Source organism: Phascolarctos cinereus, unplaced genomic scaffold, assembly GCF_003287225.1.
Source record: "Phascolarctos cinereus isolate Bilbo 61053 unplaced genomic scaffold, phaCin_HiC Scaffold_4;HRSCAF=312, whole genome shotgun sequence".
In the NCBI taxonomy this organism is placed as follows: domain Eukaryota; kingdom Metazoa; phylum Chordata; class Mammalia; order Diprotodontia; family Phascolarctidae; genus Phascolarctos; species Phascolarctos cinereus.
In genome coordinates this window covers 108,457,571-108,477,383 of record NW_027555847.1, presented here as the reverse complement: position 1 = coordinate 108,477,383, position 19,813 = coordinate 108,457,571, and the positions used below count along the sequence as shown (strand labels likewise).

Here is a 19,813-nt window from a genome sequence, read left to right as displayed (position 1 = left end):
GAACAAACCCAATTGTGTTTCCAGAATGAAGTATATTAAATTGTTTGGAATAGGGGTGGACTGAAAAAGGTGTCGCCCACTCCCCCAGCCCTCAGAAGTTTTTCATTATATAGAGTTCAAATAAGGTCACAAGGACATTACAGCTTATTGGCCAACACACAGGCAGTTTCCAGATATGGTATGTAGGTTCATTGAGATGTGTATCAGCAGGTAATTCCAAACATTCTAATAAGATTTGAGCAAGGTTTCTCCTCACAATAAAGGATATGACAATAAATTTTTTCCTCCTGATAGCCACTTAATATGCTTCCTAGGCTACCCTTTGGTATAAGTTTTGAAGGGAAGTTGACCACGTGTAACATACTATGTGTTATCCCATTATTTATTTGCTAGTTGTCCTTCCAATTATATACATATATATGTATATATATACATACATATATATATATATACATATATATACACATATATATATATATATATATATATTAATTAGTGAATAGAGTTAACCAGCATCATACACTTCTATGTGTCAGAAGCAGGACTTAACTCCAGATTTTTTTTTTTTAGGCATTTGGGGTTAAGTGACTTGCCCAGGGTCACACAGCTAGTAACTGTCAAGTGTTTGGTTTGAGGTCAGATTTGAACTCAGGTCCTCCTGATTTCAGGGCCGGTGCTCTATCCACTGAGCCACCTAGCTGCCCCTTAACTCCAGATTTTTCTGGCACTGAGGCCAGCTTTCTTAGAGAGACATCATGTTGTCTCTCTTAGGTCTGTAAGTTGTAGAACAGGTTATAATACTGATTTGCATTATTAGAGTAATTCTCCCCCTTAAGAGTTCTCTAACTTAATGAAATCACTGGTCCAGTCTTTAAAAAAGATTAAATATTGTATGCTTCAAGCTAAATGGGAAAAATAGAGGCAGTTAAGTTCAACATGTTTAAAAAGTTCTGCTTTTACATTTTTTAAGGTTTTCTGTTAACATCCTCATACAGTTTCTTTATATATTGAATTAATGCAGGCATAGCCCACCTAAAGAATACCTTGGCAAAAGTTGCTCAGCAATAATATCATTAATTCATTATGACTGAACTCCAGCATAAAATTCATTATGACTAAACTCCAGCATAAAACATTAAATCCAGCTCTAACATTTTTGACTCATTCCGTTTATAATATTATGACATTGGAATCCATGTTTATTAACATGGAACTGGCCTTTCCACTTCTCTCCCCTACTCCCCATAACCTTATGTCATATATATATATATATATATAATATATATATATCATCTCAGAGTAATAAAGTTGTCTTATTTGTTTCAGTTCTATTTATAAAATTTATAAAATTATATTATTCATTGCAATAATCCTGTTAGGTATGTAGATTTGGTATTATTATCCCCATTTTGTGGATGGTGAAACTGAATTTCAGAGAGGCCAAGTATATTGGTTGGTGGCCATGATGACCAGTATGTGTGTATCAGGAGTAGATTCAAACCTAGTTATCCCTACTCAAAGATCACTGCTATTTCCATTATATCTTATTATCTTTCAGGAGCCAGAATAAGTCATCACAGATACTCAGAATTGGAAGAGTCGAGAATCTCTCCCATAGTATCCTCAGCAAGTGGCCATCTAGGCCTTTCTTGAAGATAACCAATTATTGGCTGTTTTGTAGTTTGTGCATACACACACACACACACGTTTATAGGTACATATATATGTATGTGGAAATATGTATTTATATATATGTATAGATAAAGTTTACAGAAAATCTATTTTTCCTTTCACCTTCCCCCAGTAATTGCTTAAAAACACTCACTAGCCATTTTTACGTTTGACTTCTTTATCTTTTGAGTGCCACAGATTTCTCACTGATAATATTTTTGCTGTTGTAGCATGACATAGTAGATAGAGGGTCAGATAAAAGGAGTCAGGAAAATCTGGATTTGGGTTTGCCTTTGACATATAACTAGTTTTGTGACCACCAGTTGGTCATTTAACCTCCCCATGCTCTACTTGAATCCCTAAAACTATGATTTACAGATGAGTTAAAGAGTTTCCAATTCAATAAGCTTTTGTTGAGCACCTGTTGTATTCAGGGTGCTGTGCTTGTACCTATAGGCACACTGACAAAAACAAAAACAGTACCTACCCTAGAGTCCTTAATCAATTTTGTAGAAGAGAAGTGAAGTACAGTGATTTTTGGATGAAGATAAATGTCTTGTGATAAAAGTGAAAGAATCAGACACCTTTGGGCTTATGTGTAACATAGCAGCTAGTTCAGAATCAAATGTACTAGCAGCAGTCGATGATAATTGAATCCAGTGGTGAAACATTGGGAGAGAGAGGAGAGGAAAAGAAGAAGAATTGAGTTTCTCCTTCCCCACTCCAGATTGACCAGGTGACAACTTTGTGAACTTTGAAGGGCAGAAAGATGTGAAATTCCTGTTGGCAGTAGTGTCCACTAAAGCGGGTCACTATGTCCCTGAAACGATAATGGATGATAACAATGCCTGCATCTGGAGCTGAGAGCCATCCCAAGGACAAACTAGACCCAAGAAGACAGGTAGTTTTAGTATTCCACAAGGGCACTGACTCTAAGAGCTCAGCAGAGAACTATACCTAAGGGGAACTTCATAGGGACTCCATGAAGAGAGAAAAAGACTTGGAACAGAGGTGTTACATATGTGGCTGGCAATCCTCTTGAGTACCACCAACCATATGAAAAAATAATTGGGAAATATTTAACAAAATAAATAAAAATGCAATAAAAATAAATAACATTAATAGATAACAGTTTAAATAGATAACATTGTAACAAAAATAACAAAAATAGATAATATTTTAAAACTAGGCCATTTTGAAGGAGTCATATGTATACTCTGATTCTACTTGAGTTTGACACTGACTTAGAAACCAGGAAATGTGAGTTTTCCCTTTCACCATATGAGTTCTCTAAGTTTGAACCCAATCTCCCTGGGGACCTCATGTATATAGAAGAAAGTGTACCCCTCCAGTTTGAGTAGTTATTTCTTTATCAGTTGCCCTTGTTACACCTGCTTAGCAAATACCCATCCTAAAAGCTAGTTTTGTCTGGCTGTTAATAAGTTGAGGACCCCTCCTGTAGGGCCTTGTGAGTAAGGGTACTCGAAAACCTCAACCACTCAAGGTTATTCTTAGAATCCTGAGAGGTGACATAGTTGCTGCCTTGAGTGGATCAAGGGATAATTAAAGTCAGGGAGTAGCCCCAAAAAGGTTACTAGAAATGCTTAGATTACATTAATCAACCAACACATTTTTATTAAATACTGATTTTGTATGAAGCATTGTTCTTAGCACTAGTGATACAAAAAAAGACAAAAACACCTTTTCTCAAAGGGCTTACATTGTAAGAGAGGAGACAGCATGAAAGAAAGTACATATAAGATATATAAAAGTAGATGGAAGCTGACCTTAGAGGAGAATTTAGTAGGTGGGAGACTGGGAAGGGTCTCTTATAAAATGTGGTATTCAAGTACAGTCCTTAAGGAAGTCGAGGAAACTGAGTGAAGGTGAGGAGGGAGAGCATTCATGCCATGGAAGACACAGTTAATGAAAAGGCGAGGAGATGGAAGATGGAGTGTCACATACAAGGAAAAGTCAATAAACCAGTATACCTGTATAAAGTAAAATATGCAGGAGAAAGAGGAAAGGACCAGGTTATGAAGAACTTTAAATACCAAACAAAAGACTTTATATTTGATCCTAGAGGTAATAGGGAGCCACTGGTGTTTATTATTGATTAATGGATGGCACAGTCAGAATTACTCTTTAGGAAGATCAGCAGTTGTGTGGATTGATATGAGAAAAGAGTTAAGACAGAGAGACTTATTAGACAGCTATTGCAGTTGTTTAAACAAGTTGTGATGAGTCTTTGTATGAGGTTATGGTGGGTATGTGAGTGGGACCAAAGGGGACATCTATATCATATGCTATGAAAGTAGAAATGACAAGATTTCGACTTATCATAGGAAAGTAGAATATTGATATAGCCCATAAATTACAAGATTTAAAAATGATTGACCATACTGCATTAATATTTTGAACTGTATTTGGCCATGTAACACTGATTAAAACAACTCGGCTAAAAAATGTAGTTTGAGGGTATAATAAATGGAAATATACATATTTGTACAGTGAGTGTATCCGTTTTAAAGAGTTTTAATTGAAACATGATGTAGGTCTGTGTAGATAATAGCATTTTGATTGTTTATTTTGGATAGTAACTCAAGAGAATTTAAGGGTTGAAGGATATTTCCAAGCATAATAGAAAAATTATGTGCACTTGGGCTCAGTATTGATTTATTAAGTAGATTGAACAGTAAATTATAACTGGCTTGACTGGTTAAAAATGCTAAGAACCAAAGTATACTGAAAAAGAGAAAAAGAAAGTAAACTTTAAATATGGAATGTTTATTTAGTTATATGCAGAAGAACAGGTGCATAGCAAATTATCAGTCACTGATAAATAGGAAAAAACAACAGCAGCATGTGGACTTCATCAGAGTAGCTTACATACTTAAACCTGCTACTTTATAAACTTTAATTTGACCATTTGTTTTAATGGGATAGGAAAACATATCTACACAGCATAATGCCTTGGAGAATAACATTACTATTCCATGTTCCATATTGTCATTGCAGCCTTATGTAATTATAATATCTCTGTTACAGTTTGGTTAGCTTTTGTCTTCCTGTGACTTGAAGGGCTTTATTTTCATCCTCTATTTTTCTCCAGGCGTCCACAAGGACAAAGATAAAGCTCCCAGCTTCTCTGTTGTCCTTGAGACTTTGAGGCGTACCTTGACAGATTACCAGAACAAGCTGGAAGATGCATCTAATGAGGTAATACTTGCACTGTTTGGCTCCACACACATAGCCTTCGGCCTGGGTAGTACATATTCCTTACTTGTTACAAAGGTCAAAAGATTGAGAATGTTGAATTGACAGCTTCAGTGATAGCAAAAAAATATTCTGTCATAGTTTTTTCTTTGAGGTTACCCTAAAGTGATATGTCACAAATTTAATTTTCTTATATAATACTAAACTTCTGAACTCCTAATTATTTTCTGTTTCTTATCATCCCCTTCTCCTTAGTTTATTTTTTAAAGGATTACCAGTGATTTAAACATATAAAATAATGGATTTAAAAATCATACATCTTCAACTGGAAAATTAGAAAGTAGTATCTATTTTAGTGCATTATTGGATAAAAATTGTGAATTGTTCCCTTCTATTTAGCACATCATTTAGGAAAAAAGGGAGAGAAATCTGTGTTACCATTCTCTAAAGGGAGCAAAGTGTAGTTAGGTTTAAAAAAAATTAAGTATCTGTTTGATGTAGCCTGGGAGCTTTTTGTTTACTGACTGAAAAATCTCATGCTTATATTTATCATCTCATTTGTATTGTTTTAACGTGTTAGTTGATAATCTTCTTGGGTATTAAAATGTTTTATGAATTTGTTGCTTAAAAATTGAAGAGTTTGTTTAACTACATCTTGTTAAATTAGATCATACAAAATAATTATATTAGATGCAATTAGCTAACAAAACAATGAACAGATTGTTCAAACAAGGAGAAGTTACATAGCATAGATTTTGAGTTTTAAATTTGAATTCACAAGCTTTGGCTTTTATTGGCCTGAGAGTCAAGTCATCATGTCAACAAACATTTATTAAGTTCCTGCTGCATACCAAACATTGTGCCAAGCACTATGGATAGGTGATATAAACATTAACTTTCAGTTTTAGAAGGCTTCCCCTCTCCCAGCCCCCTTTATTAGGGGGAATGAAGAAAATAAATTGTCTTTTTTATGCCCTTTGTGGTTGTTCAAGCATCACAAAAAAGTTACCAGTGAAATAATCATATTTCTGTAAACAGTAGATATTTCTAGGACTTTCCCAGTAAGATAAGGTAACTAGTATTGTTAGTAGTTTATGAAACTCTTATGAGGCCCAGGTCTGGAAGCTGCAAAGTAACCAGGAACATGTTACCCACAGCGAATTGTTATTTGGGAGGATGAATGTCACATGATCCTCAGTGCAGTTGAAAAGTCGACTCAGCAGGCTTTGGCTTAGTAATGCGCTTTGTTGTGAAACAGTGCCAGAGACAGCAGTGGGGAGACCAAGGGGGTGGTTGCAAAGAAAGCAAAAAGAGCAGTCTGACAGAAAGAAGAATGAACTGTCAAAGAAAATAAATCACAAGCAGTGCAGGTCCAACTGATGACCTGCCACAAGCCTTCCCAGTAGGGCGGCATGTGACTGACCCTGAAACTATCATATGGAGCCAGAGACCCACTGAATGCCTTCAGCATGTGTAGAATGAGAAGTCATCTTTATCCTTATTTTTCCTTATTGATGCCACTGCTTTTGTCTTTTTGGTCTGGAAAAATTTAGCAATTAAAGTATTTACACATCTATTAAAATTTTATAAAAATGTCACCAAGATTTTAAGCTTGAGTACCTTCCCTCCTTTTTTCATAATATAAGCTTATGACAGAATCTACAAATAAATATAAACTAAGTGAATTATAATTTTGAGATTGACTTTAAAAAATTAAAATAGGTGCTCTTATATAGACTCTGGTTATAAAAGAAAATATTTAATTGTTAGCTTTTTATGTTGCTGTTTGTAAAAAATTTTTAAAAATTATTATTTTTTTTATTAGCTAAACTGCCTGCAAATGACTTCTGAAAGAACATTTAGGGAACTTGATGATACCAAACAGGAGATGGAATGTCAAAACAAAAGTCTAAAGGTATTATTTAGGATGCTATCTTTCCCTTTTGGAAATACAGCTTTTTCTTTTGCTATCACATTTAATGATATTTATATTGAATACTTTTGGATTTTAAGATGAACTAAAATTTCATCTTTATGAAAAAGTTTGCATTTGAATAGTGAAAATTTTGCCTTCAAATATTTTATAAACTACCCTTAGTTTTACACATTTCAAAATTTGTATTGTTCAGCCAAAGATTTAAAAATGGCATTTTCTCATTCTTCATATACCTTATTTTGGAATTATGTTTTTATATGTTACTGGTAAAAATATGCTTAAGATCAAATTAAATCTAGTTTTTAAATTTAAATATAATGCCATGAATTCCAGAAAAGATGAAGGATAAAATGTGAAATGTAGTGTTATTCTTATTTGTTACAAAAAGAATGAAATTCTTTAATTTGTAATACATTTTGATCATTTTGGGAAAGAGAAATTGCTTTTCATGTCTTTTCTGGTTAGGAGAGCTGAGAATCACTAATTTAAACAGCTTTGTAATTTGACATCCTGACATTTAAAACATTTAAGTTTCTTAGCTGGCACTTTATTGTGCCAAGACAAAATTAAACTCTTAAAACTCCCAAGTGCTCAGTTTTTGCGTAATTTTTATTGTATTGGTTAATGGACACAAAATATTTTTTTAAGTTTTAACATGTGACTATCAGAAGTACATGAGAAGGTTGTTAAAATAGCTAAAATTTCTTGTCTTAAGCACTTAGTAGTGAATCTTAAATGTACTTCTCTTATTGTTAAAGGCTATATTGGAAGATGGGCGTCTTATAAATAAGGTTTAGCATTACTTAGTGTAAATGTTAAAGCATTTTCAGTTTTTCAGATTTGCAAGTAAAACATTGCCATCAAAACATAAATATCAACAAAGTAATTAGGAATTTAGTAAAGAAAAAGCTTTCATATAGGTTTTTTAACCTGTACCTCAGATTGCTAATTTAGCATATGTGTTATATATTTTATCATATGTGTTATAATTGAAGGAATTATGTTTGATGATATTGGACTAGTAGTTCTCTGAAAGAAAAAGGAGTTATACTAGAAACTTTGAGAGTGAAAAGAAGCAAATAAGGTGAGAGTAATTTTGAATCATGCTATCATTTATTAGTAGAATCTTCAGGATCTCTGTTAATTTCAATTCAAGCTATCTTTCTGGCTTAACTCAGGTGCTTTTTCCTCCCTATCTCCTTGGGAAAAAAATTTACGTACTTCACTATGCATATTGAGAAGTCACCTGCTCTAATGCTTTATCAGATAAACTCACCAGCCACTTTTTATTTGGTATCTTTGACAGGAAGCACAGGATAAACTGGTTAATGTCAATCAAGAGTTAAATCACCTGCGAACTAAGTATGCAGACAGAGAATCTATAATAGGCACTTTAAAAGTAGAACTCCAAAATGTTTTACACTGTTGGGAGAAAGAGAAAATGCGAGTAGCACAATCTGAAAATGAAATCCAGAAGCTTTCCCAGACTTTCCATAAGGATATTGAGGTATTACTAGAGACAAAAGCACTGTCAGAAAAGGTCTTCATCTAATCTTGTTTTATAAATGTACATACATCAAAATGGCTACTTTTGGTCTTCTGTGATTTGTTTCCAAAGATGAATTTATGCTATATATTTTGAAATATGCACACTATATCCATAAAATCGATTACTCCTTTACTTTATCATACTATTCTACAAGATGAGATATTCAGAGTTTCATTCTATCCATCAATTAACAAGCATTTATTAAGCACCTCCACTGCAAGGAACTATGCTCAGGCACTGAGGATACAAACACAAATGCAACAACAGTTCCTATTTAGAAGGAGTTTACCATGCCAAGTAGATTGGCTCTAAAATGTACCTCTCTGGTGCCTTGTCTCCTGATTATAGATTTACATTTTAATAATCTGAGAATTTTATAATTCCAGAGTACTAATTATTAAAATAATTAAATCTCAGAAATCTATGAAACACTGAGCAGTAAGGCCCGCTTCATTTTCAAATTTTAACTCATAGCATGATAGTTCACATACACTGTTTGTCTAATCCTCTCTACTCTCACTGCTGCTATTCTGTTTCAGTATCTTTTCTCTTCAGTTAAAATGTTTCATTAGTTTTTTAACTTGTCTTCCTAGCTGGAGTATTTCCCTTCTACAGTCTGTCCTCCATACTATTATCTACCTAATCTTCCTAATGCATTGTTGTGGTCCTGTTGCTGCTTTTCTCAAAGAACTTCAGCAGTGACTTTCTCTTGGCTACTGAATAAAATATGAACTACTGATACTGCCATTCAGGGCTGTAACTACATGCTTTAATGTACCTGAAGCCTTAAATCATGTTTCTTCTTTTTATATGTTTTATGTTTCTGGCCACGCTTGATTGTTCTCCATTTGCTATTATTTTCCTACTTTTGCTTGCTTATATTCTATGTCTGGAATGTTTCTTTCTTTCTTCCTTCCTACCCTGCCTCCTACTCCTATTCCCAATCAGTGGCATAGTGTAAGAGAATGCGAACTGTGGAGTCAGGAAAACCTGACTTGAGGCAAGTCACTTAAACCTTGTCTGCCTCAGGTTCCTCAGTTGTAAAATGGCAGTAAGAATAGCACCTACCTCCCAGGGTTGTTATAAGGATCAAATGAGAAAATATTTGCAAAGCACTAAGCATAGTACCTGGCACACAGTAGATACCATGTAAATAATAGCTATTATTATTATTGTTGGTTTTTTGCTTGGACCTCTTCCTGCCATATTATATCGTTTTTTTTAAAATCAAAGTTATTTGTATACTCATCCTTCTCCTAAATTAGATTGTCTGTTCCCTGAGAGTATGGTTTCTATCTTGTTTATATCACCATTGCTTGAAGCACAATGCCTTACAAATAGTAGGTGTTTAATAGATTTGTTGAATTAAATAAATTCATACTTTAGCAAAACATGTTTATCTCATAGGAGAATTCTTTGTTAACCAAATAAATGGTCTTCTATTTTATTTTGACTTGTATACAACTAGTCTAGCTATCAAAGAACTAACTCATCTGAGTTGTTCTGCATATTGAGCTCATTATTCTAACAAATATGAACAATAATGCCAACTAAGTGAAACAGAAACATTCTTTCCATCATTTTTACAGTCTGGGATTTAAATTGTGTCCACATGAAGCAGTTGGAATTGTTCTACACATCAGATAATGATTAAAGTAAAGGAAACTAGAAGCCTGACTGTACTGTAAAGTCAGCATGTCTACAGCATTTGTGGTTGGGTTCAACATGTGTGAATTGATTTTGGGTTTTGGGATTTCTTTTTCATGCCAAATGGATGATAATCATGCCTGGTTTATCATAGCCCAAGCAAAAAAGAATACAATGGTAACACAATTGCTAACACTGAAAAAGTTCTTGGATCATTTGATGATGTGTTTAGGGAAGTTTTTTTAATGCTTGTTATAGATGATTTATTTTGAATAAGATCTTTGACCATTTCAGCACTTGAAAAATGCAGAATACTAATCTATCAAATTAACAACTCAGAGCACATTTATAAACTTTCTCTTGACTTCTGAACCTAGGTTTTGGTTTTAAGGACATGTTCAATTTTTTTCTTTTCTTTTTTAAAAAGTATTCTGTTTAGAAAAGGTACTTTGCTATGCTGCATAGCATGAGCATAAAGTGCATCATTTAAATGAGTTGAGGGAAAATTTCTTAAGTCCTATGATTTGATTTCCCTTATGATACAGTATAATTTTTATAAATTTCTCATGATAAGGGTTTTTTGTTTTTTTATGGTAGTCTGTTGAAAGATAATCTTATAAGATCGTATTCTATATATAAAAACTTTATACTCTAGCTTCACTCTAACTTTATTTTCAGAGTCCATGCCTTGGGTCAAATTCTAAGAATAAATGTATTTGCTTCATGTTAAATTCTACTCTTACGTGAATAGTGTTTTTTTTTTTGCAATTTTCCAATGCATTTTAATATGTCACTTTTATTTGATGTTTCCAATTTGATTTTTTTGATATTATATCTTGTGCAGATTATCTATCACATTGTTTTTTCTTACAGGAAATGAGTTGTGCTGTTGCCTTGTAATAATGAAAAAAAATGCTATGTCCTTCTTATATGTCTAATGCTAGAACAGAAGGGCATATATTTGAGAAAAAAATACAATGGGCTTATTTATCTACCTTATAACCCTCATTTCACTAGTTGATAAACTTAAGGGGCTTGGGATAGATTGCCTATAAGAAATGTGTAAAACCTGAGAGCTAGAAAGAAAAGAGGGAATTAGAGCAATTGTATACGTGGAAAATGCTGAAATTATTTTGTACCTTGGTTTAAATAACATACCTTCTTGTAAAAAATTTAAAGAAAAATATGTCACAGTTATAAACATTTATGAATTATAATTTATAAAGTTATATTTCCTTTTCTTAAAATGCAAAAATAATTTCATGAAAACTATCACATTTTGAAATTCTGTCTTATGATCTTGTTCAGGCTTTGGAAGTGTATGTACATTTGGATTCCTATAGTGTTTATATACTGAAGTTAATTTTTTTGCTTTCCTCACAGGAGAAGCTAACCTTCCTTCATACTTTATATCAGCACTTGGTAGCAGGCTGTGTGCTTATAAAACAACCAGAAGGCATGCTGGATAAATTCTCTTGGTCTGAGCTTTGTGCAGTCTTGCAGGAGAATGTTGATGCCCTGATCTTAGACCTCAACAGGGCTAATGAGAAGGTAACTGTCCTCAGGCACCAGATACCTCTATTAAATTCAGTGACATTTGTCCACATCACAGTATTATTAAGAAAGGCTGACATTCATCTTATTTCAAAAAGAATTTGGATGTTAATAATTCAATACCATTAATTATGGCTTGTCTACAACTCAGTTTGATGCCATTGCTGTGGGCATGTAAATGTGACTGAAGTCTGTATGAAGTCTCTAAGCTCCACTTTCTGTGCAGGACATGCTAATACTACTAGCCAGTATTAGCCACAGGGACCTAATTAAAAGAAAATAAATTAATCTTACTGATGAAGCAATTCAAAGGACTTAGTCATTTACTCTAATAAACCAACACTTTATCTTTGTGTAAAACAGAAGCAAGCTATAGTTCCCCAAAAAATATATCTTAAAATAATTTATTTGGTAAAAATGAGGTATTATTATTTTAAAAATAATTACATGCTTATAACATGTTTTCTGAAAGATAATAATATACTTAATTATAAAATCTGTGGTTCATAATGTAGCAAATATTTTTTGAGGGATAAGTACAGTAGACTTTTATGGTTAGTTTACTATTTCATAAGGCTTAAACTTTTAGTCTTTCCAAAGGAAACACACTCAGAATCCCTCTTTAGGTTATAATAAATTAAACTGGCTTAGCGGACATGTTGCTGGTTCATTTTCTGGCTCTGTTGAACTAGCTGGTCAGAACTGTGTTCATGTGGTCTAGGAGAAGGATTCCAGATCTTGGCTGTACTGACGTTTGCTCTTGAGGGATAGGAAGAGAAAAACGGTTCCATAAGTTTCTCATCTGTTGGAGACATGAAACAATTTCTTGGCCCAACATCAGGAGTTCCTTACTATTGATAATTTTGGCTCTGATCCTATTAGTAGGGTCACTAGAATGTTCTAGGAAGGATGATAGTGGGAAGGGTTAGGGACAGCATAAAGGATACTTGTGATTTTGAATCTGTAAAAAAACATGTTCTGTTTGTTCAGAAAATTTTAACAATGCTAAACATGATTAACTATTATAATGATATTAAGCCTATTATGATTTTATAGATTTTTCAATGAGTTTCTGTTATTATTTTAATTTATAAACTTCATTAGTTGATACATGAATGAATATGTGGAAAAGAAAGGGCCTTTACTCAAAGTTTCTTATTTGTATACTCAAATCAGCATGAAACATTTTATTTTATTGTATGCAAATTCAATTGTATGCAGATTTGGATAGCTTTTCTTAAAAGGAGATTCTTGCTTTCACTTTAAGGGGGCCTGTATAGCTTCTCACTTAATTTTTTGCTGGATATCACTTCTTGAATGTCTTTTTTGAAATACATTTTAAATTTAACAACTTATTTGAAGAAAAAAGAATGATCACATTTGTAGCAACACTTTTATATGATATCATTATTGAACTAAATGCTTCAATTTTTAGGTAAAGTATAATCACAGAATATACTTATCTCAGTTTCTCTCTTAATGTGCTAATTTATGTCGGGTTTAGTTTTTTTTATATCATTTAGGAAGAAAATGAAAATGAGAAGAAACACTTATTGTGAATTGGAAAAAATGATTTGACCTTATTTCTTGTGTCTATTATATAACCATATAGATAACTCATCTAGAATATATTTGTAAAAACAAGTCTGATACTCTGAGGGAGCTTCAGCAGACCCAGGAAGACACTTTTAATAAAGTGGCAGAACAGATTAAAGCACAGGAGAGCTCGTGGCAGAAACAAAAGAAGGATTTGGAACAGCATTATACTGAACTCCTCCGGGAGGTTCAGACAAAGGCACAGGTATGCTACTTTTGCCAGTGTTGAAAAATGTTTGTATATTTTTCTGCACCCTGCATCCTATTTCAGAACCATAATGGAATTCTAATTAAACTAAAACTAGTTGGGAATTACATACATATATACATATACACACAGACACATACACACATATATAAATATATACACCAGCATATACATATACATATTTATATGTGTGTATACACACATGCACACATACACACATATATCTTTAATTCTTAATCGTGACTTTCTTCCCAAAGTCTTTTTTTTCTTTTTTCTTTTTTTTTTTTTTGGTGAGGCAATTGGGGTTAAGTCATTTGCCCAGGGTCACACAGCTAGAATTGTGGCTTTCTTTAGGAAAGAATGGGTGTCTGGTTAACGTATTCCAAAAATGCTTTACTTAATTGGATCCAGAAATATTTCTCTTCATCATTAAATTTTTTATGAGTTTAAAAGGTATAAAGTAAAATATCTGAATCATTCTAAAATTGCCCAGAGTAGTTGGAGTAATAGTTTCTTTTTTCAGAATTAATCCCATTTGTGAAGTGTATCTGTGTACTACCATTTTAATTTATTTTAAGCCAAAATTTGGTGTATGAGTTCTGTGCTTCAATAATCTCCTTATTGGTGTTATGTAAGGAATGTGTTATCCACTTTTAGGTCCTATATTAAAATAATTGACTGGGAAATGAGTTATGTCTTTCCAGTTGAATTAGAATGTGCAGAACCAAACTTGAAGCCAATTATATTACCATACTTTTCCCTGTATAAATTGAATATTTATGAAATTGGTATTTTAAGACCCTTCTTGATCAAGAATATTATAATGGCAATACAACTTTTCCATGTTTAACTCAATAGACTCATAGATTTAACTTGGTTATGGAGTTGCTTTGGCCAGAACTAAGGATGCTGTTCGTTTTTTCCTGTGATTGAGTCAGTACTTGTTTCCTTTGTACATAATGACAGTGGATCATGGACACTTGCTTGAATAAGTGCCACAAGTAGGAATACTCCTTCTGGTACTCAGATAGTGAAGGTGGATGCCTCTCTTAGGGACCAGGTTTGGCAAGCTCATTGCTCTGGAACCTATTGTAATGTGTGATGATTGGACCTGATATGCCCTGTTTTTATCTTGGCTCTGCAAGTTCTTTCTCCCCTTAGGAAAGCTGCTTAACATCTTTGGCCTTATCTGGCTTATCTATAAAATGTGAGAGTTGGACTAGATAACTTCTGTGATGGGAGCAAGATTCTAACCCTTCTGATGCCATACAAATTAGGTTACTTTTTCCTTAAAAGGTATTGAAACTATCCTCAAGACATGGCTTAGGTGACCAGTGGCTGGAATGATTAAAATCACTTCTGGGTCACCTGAGTAAAAATCTCTATAAACCTGTATCTGAGGTTTGGCTGGCAGATCCACTTAGAAGCAGGAGAACTTCACTCAGCTGAATCAGTTTGTATCCTTGATGCATATCCTTGTTCAATATCTTTCCCTTGCTTTGACCAAGTAAATTCCTTTTGTCAACTGTTGAATTTTATGAACTGTCATATTTATTTTATCTTATTTCATTCTAATATCAAACCTGAATTACCAGGGGTACTTAGATGTGTCAGATCTAGCCCATAATAACCTTTAAGGTCCCTTCCAATTCTAATTGTGTGGTAATGTAACATGGTGCCAAAACCAATTTATTGTAGTATGTGTCAACTAATGAAATAGAAACATTAATTAGACTTGTACTTCTCAATGCTAGCAATCAGACTTTATTAATCATATGCTTGCAAACATCAGCTTCTATTTTCTATTAAACAGTATAAACTTTGACTCCACTAAGAATGAACCACCAATCTGGTGGTTCTTAGGGCTTCCTAGTATGCACATCTCCTACTGGTACTTAGTGACAAAGGTTCCTCTTTGCACAGCCACAGGCCATGTGTTTTCCTTCATCTCATTTAGTCGATTACTACTGCCCTTATGCAAATACTTGAGTCTTCTCAAATAAGGAATGGGGAATGAAGAAGCGACCTTGGTTATAACTCAAGGTCGAGCTGAAGGCTGGGAGTCCATGATAGGTTTGTTATAGTTCTTGCTATGGGTGTTAGCTGGTTGCATCCAAATTCTCATTGTTGTTCAGGGACCTAATTTGATTGCCAATTAATTTGATTTATGCCTGATAACTAATGATAAGATTGTTTACTAAGTTTTCCCATGTGGGGGTTCCAGTTTTATACATTACTCATGTAAATGTTAAATGTTAATAGTTAACTTATATATTTGTATATTATATTTTCATATATTGTTTTTACCAGTTTTACACAAACACACTTATGTTGTTAACAAATATAAACCAGACATATGCTTATTTTAATATTGGAAAAACAAGTTGTGAAAAATAAATATCGAAACACGTTATCACAAAATGATGATCTAATATGAAATAGAGTCAATTATGTCAAGACAATAAACAATTTCACTAAAAATGCTATTATCCTGATTTTAATCTCTGATCACCCAGGTAGTTAGATGTGTCAGCATTTATTTTTCCATCGCTAGCTCTAGATGACCTCAGGTTGGAGGTTTCCTTACCTACAGTAGAGGCTGTACCTTCTCAGTCCTGTGCCATTGAACCATGTAAGAAAATACTTCAGAGTCTATTAGACAGAAAATCTAGCCATCGTTCTGTTATATCTTTATGATCTTAAAAGGGGAAGAGTAATACACAGGGGGAGGGTGGAAAGGAAAATGTGGTTAGGGAAAATTATTTCACATAATCTGGGTATACAAAAAAAAGTGGAAGAAATGAGGATTGTAGTTGACACTTGAACCTCACCTTCATCTAAACTAGCTAGAGGAGGGAAGAATATACATATACAGTTGAGTAAAGAAATATATTTAATTCAGTAGGGAAAGAGAAGGGAATTAGAGAGATGGTAGATTAAGGGAGGAATTAGTCCCAGGAAAAACAAACTCTAAGAAACTTATTGTACTGTACTAAAATATTTATAGCTCTTTTTGAGGTGACACATAATTGGAATCCGAGGGGATGTGCATCAGCTGGGGAAAGGCTGAACAAGTTATGGTATATAAATATGATGGAATACTAGTGTGCCATAAGAAATGATGAAATGGATAGTTTCAGAGAAATCTAAGAAGAACCTATGAACCAACAGAACAATTTATACACTAACAGCAATATTGTAAAACAAATAACTCTGAAAGACAGGAACTCTGATCAGTGTAATCACCAATCACAATTCCCAAGGACTAATGATGAAACGTGCTGCTCACCTTCTGAAAGTTAGGTTAAAGAATAAGTGTACGGAATGAGGCATCTGTGTGTGTGTGTGTGTGTGTGTGTGTGTGTGTGTATAGATATAGATATATAGGTATGTATGTGTATATGTATACATACACACATGTACACACATGTGTATATAACCATATGTATGGATGCTACCCATATGCACATATTTAGATACATAGATACCACATATTACCATATACTTATCTGTAAAATGTACATATCTATATAAATGTATTTATACACTTAGAAATATGTACACACAGGTGCACGCACATGTAGATGTGTATAGGTATACACACATACATATACGTGCATGCATATATATGCCATAAATATACACATATATATGCAGTAAATATACATATATATGTCTATGAATGAATGAATGCATAATAGTAATAATAATTATTATTCTTATTAATAATAGCTAACATTTATGTTACACTTACTACGGGCCAGACAATGTGATAAGTTCTTTATAATTCTCTCTCATTTGATCTTCCTAATAACCGTGGTAGGTAGATATTATTATTCCCATTTTCTGGATAAGGAAACTGAGACAAACAAGAGATTAAGTGACTTGTCAAGGGTTACAAGCTAAGTGTCTAAGGCTGGATTTGAACTTAGGTCTTACTGATTCCAGATCCAATGCCCCTATTCACTGTGCCACCTAGCTGAATACTGCAAGATAAAGGATAATGAATCAACACCTGATGAGGCAGAAGACAATATGGATTCCAAAGATAGCATGGGACCATAGCAAGATGTTCCTGAATGGTTTAAAAGAAAAATAAGAACTGTGAAAACAAAATTTGTGTCCTGCATAGAATAAATGATTGGCAGGATAGAAAAACTTCATGAATAGAAAAAATTCATGCTGGCAAGTTTCACCAAAGATACAAAAGAGAGAACTGATGAGAATGGAAATACACAGAAGTAAAGGACAATCTGGAAGAATAGAAGCTAAAAACAGTAATATTAAAGAAAAGCATATTCTTCATGTAAGCAAAACATACTGATCTCAAAGACACAATTTATAGAGACATCTTGATGATTGCCAGTCTACCAGAAGAACATAAGTCAGAAAGCTTGAACATCAACTTCCCTTTTCAGGTTTATTATAATGTTTCTCATAGTTCAAATCCAATGCACTTTGTGATCTAGCCAGACCTGCCACCTTCCTGTTCCTCTTGTACAGCATTCCATCTCCCTTTTGAGTTTTGCACAGCCTGTCTCTTGTTTTTCAGAAGAGTCCTACCTATCACCAGGATAGGTAATTTAATAATAAGTAATTTCTATTATTATTATTAGCTGTTAGGTTATTTTTGTCAATCCACTAAACTAGAAGAACTAAATTACTTTTTTTTTAAAAATGTGGGACAACAGATCATCTTCCAGATTCTCTGTGAGAAGAAAACCTTTCATAGCTACTTCTCTTTTAGGGGTATCTTGTATAGAAATCTTGTTCTTGATAATTTATTGAAACTTTTTCCTATTTGGAATTGCCTCTTTGAAGGTTAGGGCATTGGAGAGCTTAGCTCACTCGATGGAGAATATAGCTTTTAGTTCAGTTCAATTCAGTAAATATTTATTAATTGCTTACTGTATTGCCAGGCTTTGGGCTAAAGTTATTGAGATCAATACAAATAGTTCCTTCCCCTCAGAAGATTATATTCTGTTGTGCATAAGGGATTTACATATACACAAATATGTGAGACACAAGATAAATTAAGAATTAATAATGGTAACTGAAAGGATCTGGGAATCTTTCATGGAGGACCTAGCATCTAGCCTAAGCCTTGGTAAGAATGTTGCAGAAGTGAGAGTTCCTTTATGAGAAAGATTGCAATTATGTTCTAATAAAGATCTAAGATCAAGACTCTGCCTTTTACTAGCTATACAACTTTAGATAAATCACTTTGCCTTTCTGACCCTCAGTTTTCTTTTCTACAAAAAGAGAATTCATCAGATCATAAATATATATTAAAGACTTGTCTTGAGCAGACTAATGTGCTAGGCACAAGGTGGACAGTGGGTGAGATACAGTTATATAAGAAGAGAATCTTTAATTGAGAAAGGAAGAGTTCACAATTTCATCAATTACAAGAAATTGAGAAACTTTTGCAGAAATAAAGTCAAAGCAGCTAGGATGAGAAGGGAAACAATAGATTGGACAAAAATCTTTGTAACAGTTTTTTTCTAATAAGGGTCTGATATCTGAAATGTGCAGGGAATTAATACAGATACATATGACTAGGAGCCATTACCCGATGGAAAGGTAATAAAATGTGAACAGTTTTAAAAAAGAATTGCAAACTATTAACAACCATGTGAAAGATTGCTTCTCATTACTAATAATGAGGAAATTGTAAATAAACCCAATTCTAAAAACCTTCTTCTCTCCACCCCTGAAATTACAAAGATAATAAAAGACGGAAAAAGTCAGTATTGATCAGGCAGTAGAAAGTTTTTGTTGTTCAGTCATTTTTTCACTCATGTCCAACTCTTCATGACCCCATTTGTAGTTTTCTTGACAGGAATACTGGAGTGCTTTGCCATTTCCTTTTCTAGCTCATTTTATGGATGAGGAAACTGAGGCAGAGTTAAGTGACTTGCCCAGGATCACACAGCTAATAAGTGTCTAAAGCAAGATTTGAACTCAGGGAGATGAGTCTTCTTGACTCCAGGCCTGGAACTCTACACACTGCACCACCTAGCTGTCCCATTTTAGAAAGACTAATATAGTATTACAAACTGTGAATTGGTTCAACAATTCTATAAAGCAATTTGGAAATGTGGTAGTAAAGTGACTGGAATATCAATATTTTCTGACCTAAACTCACATATACCCTATGCATGTACACAAAACAAGTTAAAGATACAAGTGAGTCCCACATGTATCAAACTATTAATAATAGCATTTTATGTGCAAAAAACTGGAAACAGCAGGTCCTCATTTATTGGGAAAAATCTGAAAACATTTGGGTGTGGGGATTATTGTAACGTAACTGAGCTATACAAGACAGTGAATTTGAAGAATTCAGAGAAGCATGGTAAAGTAAGCATAATTAGGAAAATAATATATGTAAGAAATAAAATAGTATAAATGGAAAGAACAAAAGAGGAAAATG

The 19,813-nt window shown here is 33.5% G+C and overlaps 1 protein-coding gene across 5 annotated transcripts in view; it reads left to right on the top strand.

Annotated features, from left to right (window-relative positions):
• CCDC171 (coiled-coil domain containing 171) overlaps nt 1-19,813 on the top strand; it is a 501,148-nt gene that overhangs the window by 169,802 nt on the left and 311,533 nt on the right. For 4 of the 5 annotated variants that reach the window (XM_020969718.2, XM_020969719.2, XM_020969723.2 and 1 more), the window contains 5 exons: nt 4,784-4,890; nt 6,713-6,802; nt 8,130-8,330; nt 11,403-11,570; nt 13,186-13,374. In XM_020969718.2, coding sequence (XP_020825377.1) covers nt 4,784-4,890; nt 6,713-6,802; nt 8,130-8,330; nt 11,403-11,570; nt 13,186-13,374 — 755 coding nt within the window. The remainder of the gene's footprint in view (nt 1-4,783; nt 4,891-6,712; nt 6,803-8,129; nt 8,331-11,402; nt 11,571-13,185; nt 13,375-19,813) is intronic. The other variant, XM_020969724.2, reaches the window with a different exon arrangement.